Consider the following 14,351-nt stretch of genomic DNA (forward strand, 5'->3'; position numbering starts at 1 on the left):
CTGCTTTAATTCTACTCTGTGTGCGACCTCAGGAGTATCACTTGTGATTTTATACGTGTAAATGTGTACAATGCTAGCACCACACTCACACCTATACACTTGTCTGAGTAACTGCCTAACTAATATAACGCGTATTTGCAAAGGGGGTTGCACATGAATGAAGCTTAGCTAGGACGTTTGACAAAGTGCCTCATGAAAGACTCCTGAGGAAATTGGAGAGTCATGGGATCGGAGGTAGGGTATTACTCTGGATTAAGAGCTGGTTGAAAGATAGGAAGCAAAGAGTAGGGTTGAATGCTCAGTATTCTCAGTGGAGAAAGGGTAGTTAGTGGGGTCCCGCAGGGGTCTGTGTTGGGACCGCTGCTTTTTAACATATTTATAAATGACCTAGAGATGGTAGTATCTATTGAGGTAATTAAATTCACAGAGGACACAAAATTATTCAGGGTTGTGAAGTCCGCAGGAGGAGTGTGAAAGATTACAGGAGGACCTCGCGAGACTGGGGGATTGGGCGTGCAAGTGGCAGATGAAGTTCAATGTTGACAAGTGCAAAGTGATGCATGTGGGTAAGAGGAACCCGAATTACAGCTACGTCATGCAAGGTTCCGCATTAGGAGTCACAGACCTAGAAAGGGATCTGGGAGTCATCGTTGATAAGACGTTGAAAACTTCTGCTCAGTGTGCTGCGGCGGCTAAGAAAGCGCACAGAATGTTGAGTATTATTAGGAAAGGGATGGAAAACAAACACGAGGATGTTATAATGCCGTTGTATCGCTCCATGGTGCGACCGCACCTCGAGTATTGTGTCCAATTCTGGTCGCCGCATCTCAAAAAAGATATAAAGGAATTAGAAAAGGTGCAGAGAAGGGCGACGAAAATGATAAAGGGAATGGAACGACTTCCCTATGAGGAAAGGCTGAGAAGGTTAGGGCTCTTCAGCTTGGAGAAAAGGCAGCTGAGGGGTGATATGATAGAAGTCTACAAGATAATGGCCCGAGCGGACAGATGTGAAGCGATTGTTTACACTTTCAAACAACAACAAAACCAGGGGACACAAGATGAAGCTAGAATATGGTAGATTTAAAACAAATAGGAGAAAGTTTTTCTTTACTCAGCGTGTAGTTGGACTCTGGAACTTGTTGCCGGAGAATGTAGTGACAGCAGCTGGCCTTACGGAGTTTAAGGGGGGTTTGGACAGATTCCTGAGGGGAAAGTCCATTGAACATTATTAATTTTTTTTTTTTGGGGGGGGGGGTTGCCGGGTTCTTGAAGCCTGGATTGGCTGCTATCGGAGACAGGATGCTGGGCTTTATGGACCCTAGGTCTTTTCCCAGTATGGCGGTACTTATAAACTTATGACAAAGGTGGGATTTCTACATTTTTATTTATTTTAAAATTTTTCTATCCTGCACCATCTACAATCCTGGGCAGCTTACAACCAATATACACAATCCTTCAAAAACATTAGCAAAGACACACAAAATTATAAAAGCTTAAAATTAAATTCCTTTGTACTTAAGAGAAAACTTGTTGGAAAAAGTAATTATTGAATCAGTTTGTCGTAAATGCTATGGGCAAAGAGTTCTGAAATATTGGACCAGCAATCGTAAAGATTGAATCCCTATAAACGTCCAGTCCGAGTTGTCTAAAGGGCGGCACATTGAGAAAACCTTTCCCCCATGATCTTAAACTTCTCACTGGTCTATAAATTCTCAAAGTAGATGTCAAACACAAAGGAAACACATCATGCAATGCTTTAAAATTTTTGAAACAAATCCTCCATAACCCTGGCAACCAGTGTAGGTGCATCAAAATCAGTGTGATATGTTCACGACGCGGGACTCCAGAGATCAACGTCGCAGCAGCATCCGGAGCTGCTTGACTGGATCTAATCGAGTGCATAGACAACTGTATTCATAAAGCATCGCAGGAATCAAGGAAATAAAACCTTGTATTACTGTACGAAAATTATTATCACTCAAAAAAATCTTGAAGGTTATGTAGACATTTCAGCTCATTAAAAAAAACTCACTGGAAAGTTTTGTTCACATAAAATTTATGCACGTAACTGATAGAATACTCAAACTCCTGCGCATTGCGCTGCTCAGACTGATGCCACTGCAGGAGCTGAAATGTTAGGTGCCCCGATACCGTTACACTTCTGTTCTGTAACAGACCCTAAGCATTCGAAGGAGTAGACTCTTACCACTTGGCCTTGGGGAAAAGCCTAAATGGAGGTGCTCAGTTCTACAATTACCCCCATTTTCTCCTTCTACCTGAGCTCAAATTCCCAGCTCTGTCACTGACTCTCCATGTGTGATCTCACTTCATCTCCCTTTGCTTGACACTGAATCTGTATGCAACCTGGTAGAATTCACCTTATTGCCTGTCCCTGAGTTTTAACCCCCGGCTGTGTCACTGACTCACCAGCTGTGACGTTAGGGGAGTCACTATATCTTTTCCTGTGCCTGAGCTCTAATCCCCAGCCTACTGCTGTTTTCACTAAAGTCTGTGATATGTGACTGAACACAGCTATTGCATCATTTCTTGGTGACCTGATTCGCAGACTCTTTCCTAGGTAGTTCCATTATCTGGGCAATTCGTCTGTCTCTGCTAAATTGCTTCCATTCTCTTCTCATGGTCTTTGAAACGTGGAACACAGAACAGGACACAATAGTCCAAAATTGTATTTTAGTTACATTTGCACCCCGCGCTTTCCCACTCATGGCAGGCTCAATGCGGCTTAGGTACTTATTTGTACCTGGGGCAATGGAGGGTTAAGTGACTTGCCCAGAGTCACAAGGAGCTGCCTGTGCCTGAAGTGGGAATTGAACTCAGTTCCTCAGTTCCCCAGGACCAAAGTCCACCACCCTAACCACTAGGCCACTCCTCCACTGTTGCTACTATTTGAGATTATAAATGGAATGTTAATGTTGCTATTCCACTAGCAACATTCCATGTAGAATCTCAAATAGTAGCAACATTCCATGTAGAATCTTCAATAGTATCTATTTTATTTTAGTTACATTTGTACCCTGCGCTTTCCCACTCATGGCAGGCTCAATGCGGCTTACATGGGGCAATGGAGGGTTAAGTGACTTGCCCAGAGTCACAAGGAGCTGCCTGTGCCGGGAATCGAACTCAGTTCCTCAGTTCCCCAGGACCAGAGTCCACCACCTTGTTGTGTGAAATTTGAACTTCCAGGCTGCTTCTCTTCTTCCCCAATACCCCAAGGCTGAGGGAGTGATAGATTCATTTCTAATGCTAAAGTTTCTTACAAAGACGGAATCAAAAGGATGAGATGGGTGAGGAGAGGGAGACAGAAGATAAAGGAGGTTGGAGAGGGTGTGGAGGAATGATTATATGGGATGTTGAAAGGAGAGTGATGTAAAAGGGCTTTGAGAGGTAGGGATGGGGTGTGGGATGTAGGCAGGCTATGGAGTGGGTTGGGGTTGGGGGTATTTGAGAAGTACAGAGAGGTCCCGGTGATGGTGGGCTGTAGGTCATTCATCTGTTGCTGTCTCTCTGCAGGGCGGTGTGGAAGATGATATTTCACTAACTTGCTATGTCACCATGCAACTGCTGAAAATGGGGAAGACAAAGACGGTGAGTTTCCAGCCCCCATTGCCTCTCTGATCACCCAGGACTTTATTTTTTTTTCTGAACTATTTTCCCCTCGCGTTTACACATCTGTCTAGTGTCTTTGTATGTTTCTGCATCGTGTGTGTCTGTGGAGATCGTAATTCAACACCGAAAAGACTTTGCTTTTTGTTACAGGACCCCATGGTTGCAAAAGGGTTGACCTGTGTGGATAATGCCCTATCAAAGGTCAGCACGGTTTACACCCAGGCTTTGTGTGGTAATACTTACGCCCTTGCTGGAGACGTTGAAAAAGCGCAGAATCTGCTTACTGCACTGAAGGAGAAAGCTATCCAATCTGGTACGAGTTACTTGCTATGTCTAGCCAACACGTGGTTGAGGTCCCAGTGATGGTGGGCTGTTGGCACCATAACTGGAGGCAGGAGCCATGAAAAGATGGGCTGAGATCAGCAGCCCTTTCCTGGAGCTGGACATGACCCCTCTTCTTTCTGCCCCTTCAGATGGACTGATTCACTGGTCGTACAACACCCAGACTCCCCAGGATGAGGGATACTGGGCTCAGCCGCTCTCTGTCGATGTCGAGTTGAGTGCTTATGTGCTTCATCTTTGCGTTCTGATGCCAGATGCAGATATGTCTTACTACCTGCTGATCTTGAGGTGGATGATGAAACAGCAAAATAGTTTTGGCAGCTACACCTCTACGCAGGTAAGGCCCGTTCCTCTTGTGCTCAGGTGCTGGCAGTGTGAATCCTGGCACTAGTGCACTGACCTCCCTCTCTTGTCTTTTTAAGGACACAGTGGTGGGTCTTATGGCCTTATCAAAGGTTGGGGAGCTCATTTATGCCCCTTCTGGGAAAGTGACGGTCTCTGTAAGTCCTGCAGGTGCTACCTTCAACATTGACGACTCTAATCGGTTGCTAGTACAAAGTGCCTCGTTGACTCAGCTTTCTGGAGATTACACCGTGACGGTCAACGGTTCTGGGTCTGTGCTTGTGCAGGTGAGTTCACACTCCATGCTCCTTTGATGCTTAGCGATCCCCATAGCGTTATATAATTTGCACCTCGCTAATATTCTGGGGCACTCCCACACATTCCGCAGAGAACGCTGAGACAGAAATTGTAAAATACTGCCAAACTGTGAATGTCCAAAGGGCTCTGCCGAACATGGGAGACTTTTGTGAACGTTCTAAGGATGTACAGGAGAGCAGAGAGCCGGGGAAAGAGCAGCGGGCATTATAGACAGACTTTCAGCTTTAAACACCTCCCCCCCCCCCTCCTTCCTCCATTTAAGTTTCAGGCCTCTAATCTGCAGCCCCTCCCTCCCCCCATCAATCATGATCATCGCACAGAAATCCTGGGAGAATGATTGGGATGGGTTGGACAGGGCTTCAACAGTAACTCAGCAGTTGGGACATAAGGACCAGCACCATGTGGACTTCTATGGTCTGTTTCCCAAAATGGGAAAAAGAGACCTGGATCAAGTATTTCATGCCACGTTCATTGCCGGTTTAATCATGACTTGAGTGTGAGTGTTGGGCAGCTGGATGGACCGTTCAGGTCTTTATCTGCCATCATCTACTGTGTTACTATGAGGTCCTTTCAGTAAAGCTTAGTAAGTCTATCAATTTACCGCCTTCTATTGAATCACAAATCAAGGCGGTTTACATATATAACTATTCAGGTATTTGCCGAATGCTGTATGGACTCATTCCGTTAGCACCTGCCAATCTTTAGTAAAAGGGCCCCCATGTTACCATGTTAAAATGCAGAATAAAATATGCTACGATGCTTTGCAGGGTTTCTTGGGATCGGTTCTGTTGCTTTGGCTACAGGTCGCTCATTGCCTGCCCTCTAGAAGCTGCCACTCAAGGCAACCAGCCAGTCTCGCCTAACGGTTGGGCTGGCTCTGAGAGTGCAGAAGCATTTTCTGACACACACAATGACTCTGGTATCATCTCGGCATCCTCCAAGTAGAAGTGCCAGCACTCAAATTTATAGAGAGTTCTGTTTCCCGGACATACACATTAACCAGTGCGGCTGTAATTGATTTCAGCTACAATCTGAAGGGGTTTATAGAACTCTGCCCCTCACCCTTAAGAAGAGTCCCTTTGACAGCCTGAGCCACGCTATTCCCGCCCATGAGGAAGCGAGCTGGGAGGAGGGGCGGAGCCTAAGCCAGGAATTATATAAGACAGGGCCTGACGGAGGTTAAGGAGACCCAGAGAGAAGAAGGAGTCGAAGCCCCAGGGTACGTCACTGCAATCCATGGTTAAGAATTGTCACCTGGCTTTTGCTTCCTGTTTGGGATTGACAAGCCTTGCTCTGAGGTCTGGCTGGAGCCAGGCAGCTAGTACTTGGAGAAGAACCAAGAAAGAGTCCCAGGCTGTGTTTGGGGCGGGGCCGCCATACCAGCCACAGATTGTATTCAGGGCTTTGCCAGCCTGAGGCCTGTTTAAGACTGTGTTTATTGAACTTCAGAGGTGTTTTTCCCTGTGGGCCTGGCCATAGGAGCCAACGTTTCAAAATGATTGGGGGTGCTGAATTTTTTTTTTTTTTTTAACAGGTGGTGCATTTCCCCCTCCCCCTCCCTCCGAGTTCCAGGCCCTGCCTCCCTCCAAGTTCCAGGCTCCCTTCTTCCCTCCAAGTTCCGAATTTTAAAAGTCATCTTACCTCGGGGTCTCGGCGGCAGCAGTGAAAGGCGAGCAGGCTCGGCGCTTCAGCCTTCCCTTCTCTCTCTCTCAGCTTTGGTCCTGCCCTTGTGGAAACACAAAATGAAGGCAGGACCAGAGCTGAGACGAGAGAAGGGAAGGCTGAAGCGCCGAGCCTGCTCGCCTTTCACTGCTGCCGCTGAGACCCCGAGGTAAGATGACTTTTAAAATTCTGGTCAGCACGCAGTAAGGTGAGGGCGGACTGGTGGAGGACTGTTGAGGGAGAAGAGGGCAGGCACCGGGCAGGTCGGGCTGGCGAAGGGAACTTCCGGTTCCGGCGGGTGAGGCTGCTCGAGCACCCACGGAGTCGGCGCCTAATGTCCCTGGACCTGGGATATAACAGGCCTCAGGATCTAATTTAAATAAACAGTTGTTTTCATTTACGTCCCTTTGTCTGGCTGTTTTATTCCAGAGGGTCCAACCCTAGCTCGAGATATCATAGGGTTAAAAAAAAAGGGGGGAATTAAGAATTTATTCCCCTAATCTCTCTTGTAAATCCCTGGCTGTGCATGCCTTTGAGCTGCTACAAAACCCGGTAGTGGAATTCATTTGAATGCACATGGATTCACATGGTAGAACAGGGAATTACATATAAAAATATTCGACCCTTCCAAAAGGTCAGGATGTGCTCCAGGGGCAGAACATATTTCTGTTTTGCTGGATCCGTTTTTTTTCCTCTGTGAAATCCAATCTAAGAAATTCAGCAGAAATGAACCAGGAATCACTGAGTGGAGGCAGACAGACTTTCTGACATTGCTGTTCCATTGCCACCCTGCAGTAATTGGGCAGGTTGGAGCAGTGTATCAAAGTCGCAGACAGACACACAGCAGCACCTGAAGGGATTTTGATCCCCAGTAAGAGGTCCCCATGGGCCAAGCTTTCTAACCACAACCGTATCTTTTCTGTCCTGCTTTATAGATGACCCAGAGGTACAACATTGTTCCCTCACAGAGCCCGGCGGTCTTCAATCTCACCATAAATATCAAGAAGATAGACGTGAATACAGGTCCCGAGCAATACAGCATGACATTTGAACTCAGGTGAGCGGTGGTCGGCCCACTCAGGCCCCAAAGAGGATCTTCGCTGGCTGACTCTAAGCACAGTCGGAGCAGCCCGTAACGTTAAAGTGCTTCCACAGAGGGTTTGTCCAAGTCAGGGAACCGAGCAGGGTGGAATAAACAATTCTGTTTCCATCATGGAGTGGAGGAAGAGCCTAGTGGTTAGAGCAGTGGCCTGAGAACCAGGGGAACTGGGTTCAAATCCCTTTACAACGCCTTGTGATCCTGGGCAAGTCATTTTAACCCTCCATTGCCCCAGGCACAAGCTTAAATTGTGAGCCCTCCAGGAACAGGGAAATCTCTACTGTATCTGATCGTGCACTGCTTCGATAGCTTTTGGACTTGCAGGGGTATATAAATAAATAAAATCATTTCGCCAAGTCAAGTCCTGGAGAGCTCACCCCATGAATTGCACACGTGACTTTGGCTGTGTCCTTGACCTTCTTAAACTCTGCTCATAAAGTATCATTCGCACTCTGACGTATTTAGAGTCAAGGAGACGGGGGAACCTCCTGTGGTTTAGCGATATTTGCACATGAGGTAATACGGTTTAATCCCAGTGGTCACACAGGTGTTCTAACTTTTCACAGTTACACAGGCAATCGAGAGTCTACTAACATGGTTCTGCTGACGGTGAACATGCTGTCGGGCTTCACTCCTATTCGGAGTACAGTGGAGAAGGTGAGACCCCTGCCAAATCTCCAGGGTTCCTGTGGAGGGGGCAGTTCTTTACAGGGCTTTCGGATCCTCCCCATCTCTTGGCTTTTGAAATCTCAGCGCAAGGGCTCCTTCACTTTGTTTTAGGCGCCAGTCATACATCGCAACACAATGTGGAAACCGAAGCTAGATCTGAAATTGACATTCAGGCATGAGAATGAGATGCCCAGGTCAGAAGTTTACAAACTTGGGATGGGAAGAGAATCACGGGCAATTTAACATCCAGCACAGTCCAACACCCAGACGGTAAAGATTTGTCCACCCCTACGGAGTGAAGCCGCAGCCTGTTGACGTCGGAGTTCAGGCACATTACTAAAGAAATGTACAAGTCGTGCTTTGCACTTCTGTGTTCCTGTTTCATAAACAATGTGAGCACAACCCCTTCATAACTCCTAAAGTCCAGACCCTATGCAATGCACTTCCAACATTTGCAATCCGTCTGCAACTACGTGTAGTCCACATGCAGATTATTTGCGAAACTAAATCACCTGGAGCCAAATATGCTTGAGTTGAGCCAACCAGGGCTACCGAGATGGAGGGGCAGGGGGGGGGGGGGGACATGATTCCCCCAGGCCAGGCCTTAAAGGTGAGATCCAGCATCTTTCCCTCCCTTGTTCCACCCCTTCCCTCTCGGTCCTCTACTCGCCTGGAGCCATTAAATGGCAGCCAACAGTGATCGAGAGACATGGATCCTTCTTCCTGCCGCTTCAAGCCTATGTAGAAACAGGAAATGACTTCACAAGAGGTGGGACGCAGCAGGAAGAAGGACATTTGGCCAGAACAGCACTGTCTGTTGATCACTGCTGCCTGCCATTCAATGACTCCAGGCAAGGAGAGGACTGGGGGGAAGGGGCCCCTTAACATTATTTGCCCCTGGCCCAGCGTTGTCTCTCAGCAGCCTTGGAGCCACCCTCTTCTCAGGATTTGCACACCTGCAGGTTCCCCTGGTCCAGTAACATGGCAAAGTGAATTTAGGCCATAGAATACATCCTTGGAGGCATCTGGCTGAGAGATCCCAGTTTAAGAGATAAAAAGACACATTTGGGATGAAAACCTGGCTGCACAGGGGTCCCTAGGAGATGGCAATGAACAAACAGAGCCCTACTGACATCACTGACAGGAGTCCTTTATGTTCACAGCTTATGGAAAATAGTGTGGTGAAAAGAACAGAAGTCGAAGACACAAGATTCACTGTGTACCTGGACAAGGTGAGAGGGGAGGGAGAGAAAATGATCAGAGAAATCACATGAAGAAGCACGGGGGGGGGGGGGGGGGGGGGGAGAGATATTGAGAGTTCCTGAAGTTGAGGAGAGGGGAAAGTAAGGAGAAGAAGGGGTATTTACAGACAGTCCCTGAGTGTAAGGAGAGGGAATCCTTACCACTGAAGAGCTGCAATTTATAGACAGTCTGAGGTGCTGTTCATCCACTGACCACTACTCATGCAGGGTGGGACAGGGGTGGGGGAAGGATGCCTAATGACGTTTACTTTTTTATGCTTTCCCATATAATAGCTACAGCTTTCCCTGACCCTTTTTCTCTGCCTCTTCCTCCCTTGCTATAGCTAAACCAGGACACAGTGACTTTGGCTGTTTATGTGGAAAGAACCATTGTGGTAAACGATCTGAAGTCGGCCTTGGCAATACTGTGTGATTACTATAATCCCGGTGAGTGTAGCAGGGGTTCAGGCACAATTTTTTTACCAAAAGTCTCTGTGGCAGGTGCCCTGCTTTATCTCCCTGTGCTGAGCTCTAAGCCCCCCCCCCCCACCCCCCACTGTGTCGCTGTTTCTGTATGTGTGTCTTCTGGGGAGTTACTTTATCTCCCTATGCTGAGCTCTAAGCCCCGCTCTGTCACTGACTCTCTGTGTGTGTCTCTCCTGTAGATGAAAGTGTTACTGAGGAATACAATATTCCCTCTCAATAAAGGTGAGTGCAAAGCAGCTGCAGGATCACCTCAGTCACTGACCTCATTCCAGCCCGACAGTGTGAACAGAAATGGGGTAATTCTATTTTTAGTCACCAAAATGAGTCAATCTATGGAGCCCCATTCCAGAAGGAAAAGTGGGTGCCTGACATTTCAGGCAGCCATAGAGCTTTCCCCAACCCAGAAATAATCTGGACCAGCACCAGAACCCTGACGGCTTTCGTAATGTCTTTTCTGTACTATAATCGTACCTTTAATAAAAGCTGTATATCACATTTCTGTCATGTTGTAACCTGCTGACGGTGTGATTCTGCAAAACATAAAGCAAACATTGTCTCTTGTTTTGCTCCATAACCTCAGTTCTTTTGGGGTTTCCATTTTCCTTTCCCACTAAAACTTTCTACCCTCTGTTCCTTCTATTCCCAGAAGGATCTGCCTGGACCATCATCAGCCGCTGATCTAGAAAACCCAGAGCAATCGTCCCTCCGTGGATCTGAGTTGTGGTTGAGGGGGGGGGGGACAGAGGGAACTCTTCACTATTTGAATGAAGTATTGAAATCATGGAAACCTGTGGGGAATGAATAGATTCATTGTCTTGCTTTTCTGTTTTGGGGGTTCCGCGGGATGGATGATTTGCTGATGTACAATTTTGAATAAAATGTGGGTCTCTTGAGTCCAGCTTCCTGGTGTTTGGTATCATTCCAGAAGGTTTTAATTGGTAGTGGAGTGAGGGAAAAATTCTCCCAAGGTGCCAGTGAGTAGAGTGGGCAGAAAGAGAGTGCGTGACTGACTACACAGCTGAGAGTGTGTGAGGGTTGCAAGGTGCACAGAGAATGGAGAGAGACAAGGAGTCAAGTGGACACAGCTGATTCACACACCTGGAGCGCTGCCCTGAAACCCTTCAGGCAATGATTTACGGAAGCTGGCAGTTATCGCAGTCCACTATAATAAATCTTTAAATCTGTGTTTTCTTTTAATAAACTTCAGATTTTCTAAACACAAAGCCAAAATTAATCCATCAAGCTTCAGAATGGCAGGCAATTGTTTGTAGAAGGTTGTCGACACCCAGAGAGCACCTGCCCAATGTGTAAACACCAAATCACAAGCTCTCATTTAGAGGTGATTTTTGACAGCGCCACGTAACCAATGCAGCAGGCGTGCACATAAGTTATGCCAGTTTTCTAAGAAAAAGAATGTGCACACACATTCCTCGGGGAAATGAACCGCACACACCTTCACAGAGTTCCTGTTTTATTTTACACTCACGCACACACATTTTCTACCTGTAAGAACTCATCTCCGTCCTACTGGCCAGTGATTTACAGTGTTCAGGTGAGAGAAATGTCTAAGTTTATCCCCTGAGCAGTTTCGGTGCAGAAAACCCTATTTTCACCCATGGAAAGGAATACGCAGACCTGTTTTTATATTTTTACTTTGTTAGAATGCAGCAAAAGTTGGTATGTCAAATTTTAAATAACAACCAATAAATGAAATGTCCTTTAAATATGTTTTAACACTCATGTTCTCCCCAAAACCGATTCTCACCCCTAAAATCCCATGTTGGACAATTGAGAATAGGGGGGGGGGTGAGTGACTCCATGATTTAACAGCTAAAGGTTAATGAAAGCAAACAAAGAAATCCACAGAAAACAGGGTTAAAGAGGGTTAAATAGTGGAGTGCCGCATGGATCTGTACTGGGGCTGGAAAACAGAACTACGAGTGCGGATAACATGAAAATATTCAAAGTTGTCAAAGCACATGCGGATTGTGAAAAATTGCAGGAAGACCTTAGGAAACGAAGGCCGGGCATCCAAATTTAATGTGGTCAAATGCAAAGTGACACACATTTCATTTTATTTATTTATTGCATTTGTATCCCACATTTTCCCACCTATTTGCGGGCTCAGTGTGGCTTACATTACATTGTGTTAATGGAAGTACAACTTGTTACAACTCGGTTATGGTTACATTGTGAGGAGTTAAGTTAAGACAAAGTCTACGTATTGCAAGGGTAATAGAACAATGGAACAGAGCAATGGAACAATGAAAGAACAACGGATATTGATAGGATTACAGAACAATAGCTAGAGAACGTTAGGTTATGACATTTTTAGCTGTAGATTAAGGTTTAGGTGTGTTAGAATTTCGGGGGATGATAGTACTGCTGTAAATGTATTGATGCATTTCTAACAGTGTGTGTGGACTTCATGTGTTTTGATCCTTTCCATAGATTTTTTCGAAGAGGTGAGTCTTTAATGATTTGCGGAAGTCGGTCAGCTCGTAGGTCGCCTTCAGGTTGCGTGGCAGTTTGTTCCAGAATTGCGTGCTCATGTAAGAGAAGGTTGATGCGTGCAGCACTTTGTATTTTATGCCTTTGCAATTAGGGAAGTGGAGGTTGAGGAAGGTTCGGGATGATCTTTTAGCGTTTCTGGGTGGTAGGTCTATTAAGTCAGACATGTAGGCTGGGGCTTCACTGTGAATGATTTTGTGGACTAGTGTGCATACTTTAAAAGTAATGCGTTCCTTGAGTGGGAGCCAGTGTAGCTTCTCTCGTAAGGGTTTCGCACTTTCATACTTTGGTTTCCCGAAGATGAGTCTGGCAGCTGTGTTCTGGGCTGTTTGAAGTTTCCTCAGTATTTGTTCTTTACAACCTGCATATAGTGAGTTGCAGTAATCCAGATGGCTGATTACAAATGATTGCACTAGGCTGCGGAAGACGGATCTTGGGAAGAATGGCCTTACTCTTTTCAGTTTCCACATGCTGTAAAACATCTTTTTGGTTGTGTTGTTTGCGTGAGTTTCTAGTGTTAGGTGGCGGTCAACAGTGACTCTGAGAATTTTTAAGGTTTCTGAAATAGGAAGATTTAGTTTTGGTGTGTTTAAAGCGGTAAATTCATTCGTGTTGTATTGGGAGGTAAGTATCAGGCATTGAGTTTTTTCTGCATTCAGTTTCAATCGAAATGCATCTGCCCAGGTGTTCATGATGTGTAAGCTTTGGTTGATTTCATTGGGAAGAATATAATCTGAATCACAGTTACCTGATGCTGGGGAGTCAGCAATCAAGAAAAAGACCTAGGTGTTGTTGTAGATAATACGCTGAAATCTTTTGCGGCAGGGAAGGGATGCAAAATAAGACCAAGAAAACTGTAATACCTCTGTATTGCTCCATGGTGTGACCTCATCTTGAGTTCAGTTCTGGTCGCCGTATCTCAAAAAAGATATAGCAGAATTAGAAAAGGTTCAAAGAAGAGTGACCAAATTGATAGAGGGGATGGAACTCCTCTCGTATGAGAAAAGGCTAAAGAGGTTAGGGCTCTTCAGCTTGGAAAAGAGACGGCTGGGGGGAGGGGGAGGGGATATGATTGAGGCCTACAAAATCCTGAGTGGAGTGGAGCGGGTGGCGATGAATCGATTTTTCACTTTTTTCAAAATGTACAAAGACCAGGGGGGCAATCAATTAAATTACAAGGAAATGCTCAAACAATCGTTAAGCTCTGGAACTTGTTGCTGTTAACCGCGGTTAGCATATCTGGGTTTAAAAAAGGTTTGGTCAAGTTCCTGGAAGAAAAGTCCATAGTCTGCTATTGAAATAGACATGGGATTGGTAGCATGGAATGTTGCTGCTAATTGGGTTTCTGGATTGGCCAGTGCTGGAAGCAGGATACTGGGCTAGATCAACCTTTGGTCTGACCCAGTATGGCTATTCTTATGTTCTTATACAGTGAAACCTTTTTATTAACTAATGTGACAGGAATTTTGAAAGTTTCTAGGTAATCAATAGAAATAGAATAAAATAAAACATAGAAACGAAAATAAGATGATACCTTTTTTATTGGACTAACTTAATACATTTTTTGATTAGCTTTGGAAGGTAGCCCCTCTCCGTCAGATCAGAAATAAGCAAATGTTGATAGATGAAAGTGGACCAGCACGGCTACCACATCTGTCTACTCAAGGTGGAAGTTTCTAGGAACTATAACAACTCCCTCCCTCTGCTCAAAACAGAATAAGCAACAGCTGCATTACCAGAAAAACTGAAATGTCTCGTGCTGATAGTCTGCATCGGGACGGGGAGTCTGGGGGTTGATGGGTGATCAGAGAGGGACTGGCAGTAGGGGTTCGGGGCTTATACAGACCTTTCTTCTGTCCTTTCATAACCTTTCCAATGTGTCTCATCATTTCATTTGACGTGTTTTACGCTTGTGCATTTCTTTAAAGTTCCCTTTGGGTGTCCTGATAAGATCATTGATGCAGTGCTCAGATCGTGAAAAGTACTTCCCCTCAGAGGTGTCACCATGCTGTGCTCTGTGGTACAGCAGAGTTACTTACCTGCAACTGAAATTC

General features: G+C 45.8%; 2 protein-coding genes across 3 annotated transcripts in view; both read left to right on the forward strand.

Moving 5' to 3' along the window:
• The window catches only part of LOC115457682 (alpha-2-macroglobulin-like protein 1), a 60,537-nt gene extending 49,858 nt beyond the window's left edge, over positions 1 to 10,679 (forward strand). Inside the window, exons 27-36 of one of the 2 annotated variants that reach the window (XM_030187222.1) lie at positions 3,532 to 3,606; positions 3,778 to 3,940; positions 4,101 to 4,306; positions 4,392 to 4,598; positions 7,227 to 7,348; positions 7,957 to 8,047; positions 9,223 to 9,291; positions 9,645 to 9,747; positions 9,966 to 10,008; positions 10,436 to 10,679. In XM_030187222.1, the coding sequence (XP_030043082.1) occupies positions 3,532 to 3,606; positions 3,778 to 3,940; positions 4,101 to 4,306; positions 4,392 to 4,598; positions 7,227 to 7,348; positions 7,957 to 8,047; positions 9,223 to 9,291; positions 9,645 to 9,747; positions 9,966 to 10,006 (1,077 nt within the window). In that variant the 3' untranslated portion in view covers positions 10,007 to 10,008; positions 10,436 to 10,679. Of the gene's footprint in view, positions 1 to 3,531; positions 3,607 to 3,777; positions 3,941 to 4,100; positions 4,307 to 4,391; positions 4,599 to 7,226; positions 7,349 to 7,956; positions 8,048 to 9,222; positions 9,292 to 9,644; positions 9,748 to 9,965; positions 10,009 to 10,431 lie in introns of both variants that reach the window. The other variant, XM_030187223.1, reaches the window with a different exon arrangement.
• Positions 1 to 14,351, forward strand: part of FOXJ2 (forkhead box J2) — a 584,760-nt gene that overhangs the window by 163,203 nt on the left and 407,206 nt on the right. The window lies entirely within an intron of this gene.

Source organism: Microcaecilia unicolor, chromosome 14 (assembly GCF_901765095.1).
Source record: "Microcaecilia unicolor chromosome 14, aMicUni1.1, whole genome shotgun sequence".
Lineage (NCBI taxonomy): Eukaryota > Metazoa > Chordata > Amphibia > Gymnophiona > Siphonopidae > Microcaecilia > Microcaecilia unicolor.